This window comes from Bison bison, unplaced genomic scaffold, assembly GCF_000754665.1.
Source record: "Bison bison bison isolate TAMUID 2011002044 unplaced genomic scaffold, Bison_UMD1.0 scf7180017864498, whole genome shotgun sequence".
Classification (NCBI taxonomy): Eukaryota; Metazoa; Chordata; class Mammalia; order Artiodactyla; family Bovidae; genus Bison; species Bison bison.
Window position 1 is genome coordinate 3,049,717 of NW_011495057.1, and position 2,150 is coordinate 3,051,866.

Sequence of the window (2,150 nt, forward strand, 5' to 3'; positions counted from 1 at the left end):
GCTTCCCAGCGTACATGACAGGGGACTCTGGCGTGCAGTTGAACGGCTCAGCCTCCCTTACCCTTTGCCACACTTGGGGTTCGGGTTGTCGGAGAGGAACATGGGCAGGAACCTCATGAAGTCTGCGCCCTGAGGTCTCTGCTTGCCCTCTGGAGTCAGCGGCCGGCAGCGGACACAGGTAGGGTTGACCACTGTGCAAACAGGTAGAGGACCCAAGTGAGAAGGACAGGTGTCTAGATTAAAACATTTTAAAATAATGATAAAGAAATGGCGGGAGTTCTTCTCCTGAATCTGCTGATCCAAAAGCTTCAAACACGTGATCTCTGTAGTCTAATGAAGTGGAAGTCCCATTTTCCCCTAACATAGGCTGTACAAATTTCCTTCCCCGAAGCAGGTTGCCTGCTTTAAGGACAACCTCAGTATGTTATTACCAGAGCACAGCGCTTCCATGTTTTTATGAAGAAAACTCTAGGACAACCTCAACAGTCTTATAAAACCATAGGGCAATAGTAAACAAAAGAAAGCAGGCCCGTGACAAGCTACAGCCAGATAGCAATCAAGGGAGGCCGTCGGCATCACTGGGAAAAGATAGGAAACCTGAAAACCAGAGTCCCCTGACCCGGTTCAGCCTGCAGCCCCATGGCGGGCAGGAGACGGGACAATGGGGTGTCTCCAGAGTGGACGACGGAGGAAGGGGACACGGACAGGGGGATGAGACCCAGCGATAGCCGATAAAAACAGGTGGAAGTGGAGGGGACATGCAAATGATCTTTAAACAATAAGCTTAAAATTTTTCAGAAAAGAGGGAAAGATCTAGAAGGGTCAAGTACCCGACGCATTGCAGAACTGCTCCGTGCTGTTGTAGATGCGACAGCAAGATGATTGAGGCTTGACCCAGTCAAAGTAATCGTCAATCCAGGACGACGGGGCAAAGCCTATCCGGGTGCTAGAGAACAGGAGAGAAAGGGTTACGGATGCCACCACGAGGAGGAAGTCTCCAGTTTCAGTCTCTTTTCTTGAAATTCAGAACTTCCTTTTCTAGACCTTCTCATTCCACCCAGTCAGAAGACAAACCACATTAGTACTTAATGGGAAAGACTTCCTTATATAAGGTGGTCCTGCTATATTTAAAATGGACAACTAACAAAGATAGCACATGGAACTCTGCTCAATGTTATGTGGCAGCCTGGATGGGAGGGGGTTTTAGGGGAGAATGGATACATGTACACGTATGGCTGAGTCCCTTCACTGTTCTCCTGAATCCATCACAACATTGTTAATTGACTACATCCTAAGACAAAATGTTTTGGTGTTAAAAAATAAATAAAATGGTTGTTGCTTAAACCAAAAAAAGTCTAATTAGCCCTTTGAGAGGTTTTGCTCATGTCAAGCTAGATTCAGCCTGCATTCTGCAAGACAGACTTTCCAGAAAAGCTGTCTTTAGAGAGAGGCGTGAGGCCCAGGTGCCCGTCCGCAGCTGGGGTACTCACTAGCTGTCCAGCTGGGCGGCCGTGAAGACCTGCTGCACCAGCGAGTCGTTGTTGCAGCCGAGGCCCCCACACACCATGTTCTGCCCCTTTGTGGACGCGTAGTCGTGGCCCTCCTCCAGCACGAAGTACACAGGTGGGCCTGCGTGCAGGTACTGATTCAGGGACTGGAAGTAATCCGTCACGTAGGAGTCCTGAGAGGAAGAGAGCGTGGACGACGGGACACGGCGTGAACATCCTGCCAGCCGAGACGCCTCCAGCCCAGGTTCCTGAGTCCCTCCACAGCCGGCACCCCTCCCCACCCTGGGCCCAGGGGCTTCTCCCGTCGGTCCCACCCTTAGGAGGGCACCTCATGAGGTCAAGACCGGCTGCTCACATTCTGTAGCGGCGCCCAAGGCCTGAGCACTCAGAAGGCCCAGGTTAGTGGGCAGAGCCCCAGGGCAGTCCCTGTGACGTGGGAGAGCATGCCAGCACCTGTGTTCAGAAGCCGGCAGAGGCCGAAACGACCGTGTGTGTTCGGGAAGATGTATTCACTGCGGGCCAAACAAGTTAGAATGAAAGAGAAAGCATCTTACATCCGGCATTGAAAGAGACTGATCCAATCCGATCTCTACTTTGTTCAGGACTGCGATACTGAACGACAGCACACCCACAAATACTGCA

General features: G+C 51.3%; 1 protein-coding gene across 1 annotated transcript in view; it reads right to left on the bottom strand.

The window, feature by feature from the left end:
• The window catches only part of NPC1 (Niemann-Pick disease, type C1), a 46,021-nt gene that overhangs the window by 6,223 nt on the left and 37,648 nt on the right, over positions 1-2,150 (bottom strand). The window contains exons 17-20 of the mRNA XM_010828987.1: positions 2,063-2,149; positions 1,491-1,681; positions 831-946; positions 62-191 (exon numbers count right to left, since the gene is read on the bottom strand). Of these exons, the coding sequence (XP_010827289.1) occupies positions 62-191; positions 831-946; positions 1,491-1,681; positions 2,063-2,149 (524 nt within the window). The remainder of the gene's footprint in view (positions 1-61; positions 192-830; positions 947-1,490; positions 1,682-2,062; position 2,150) is intronic.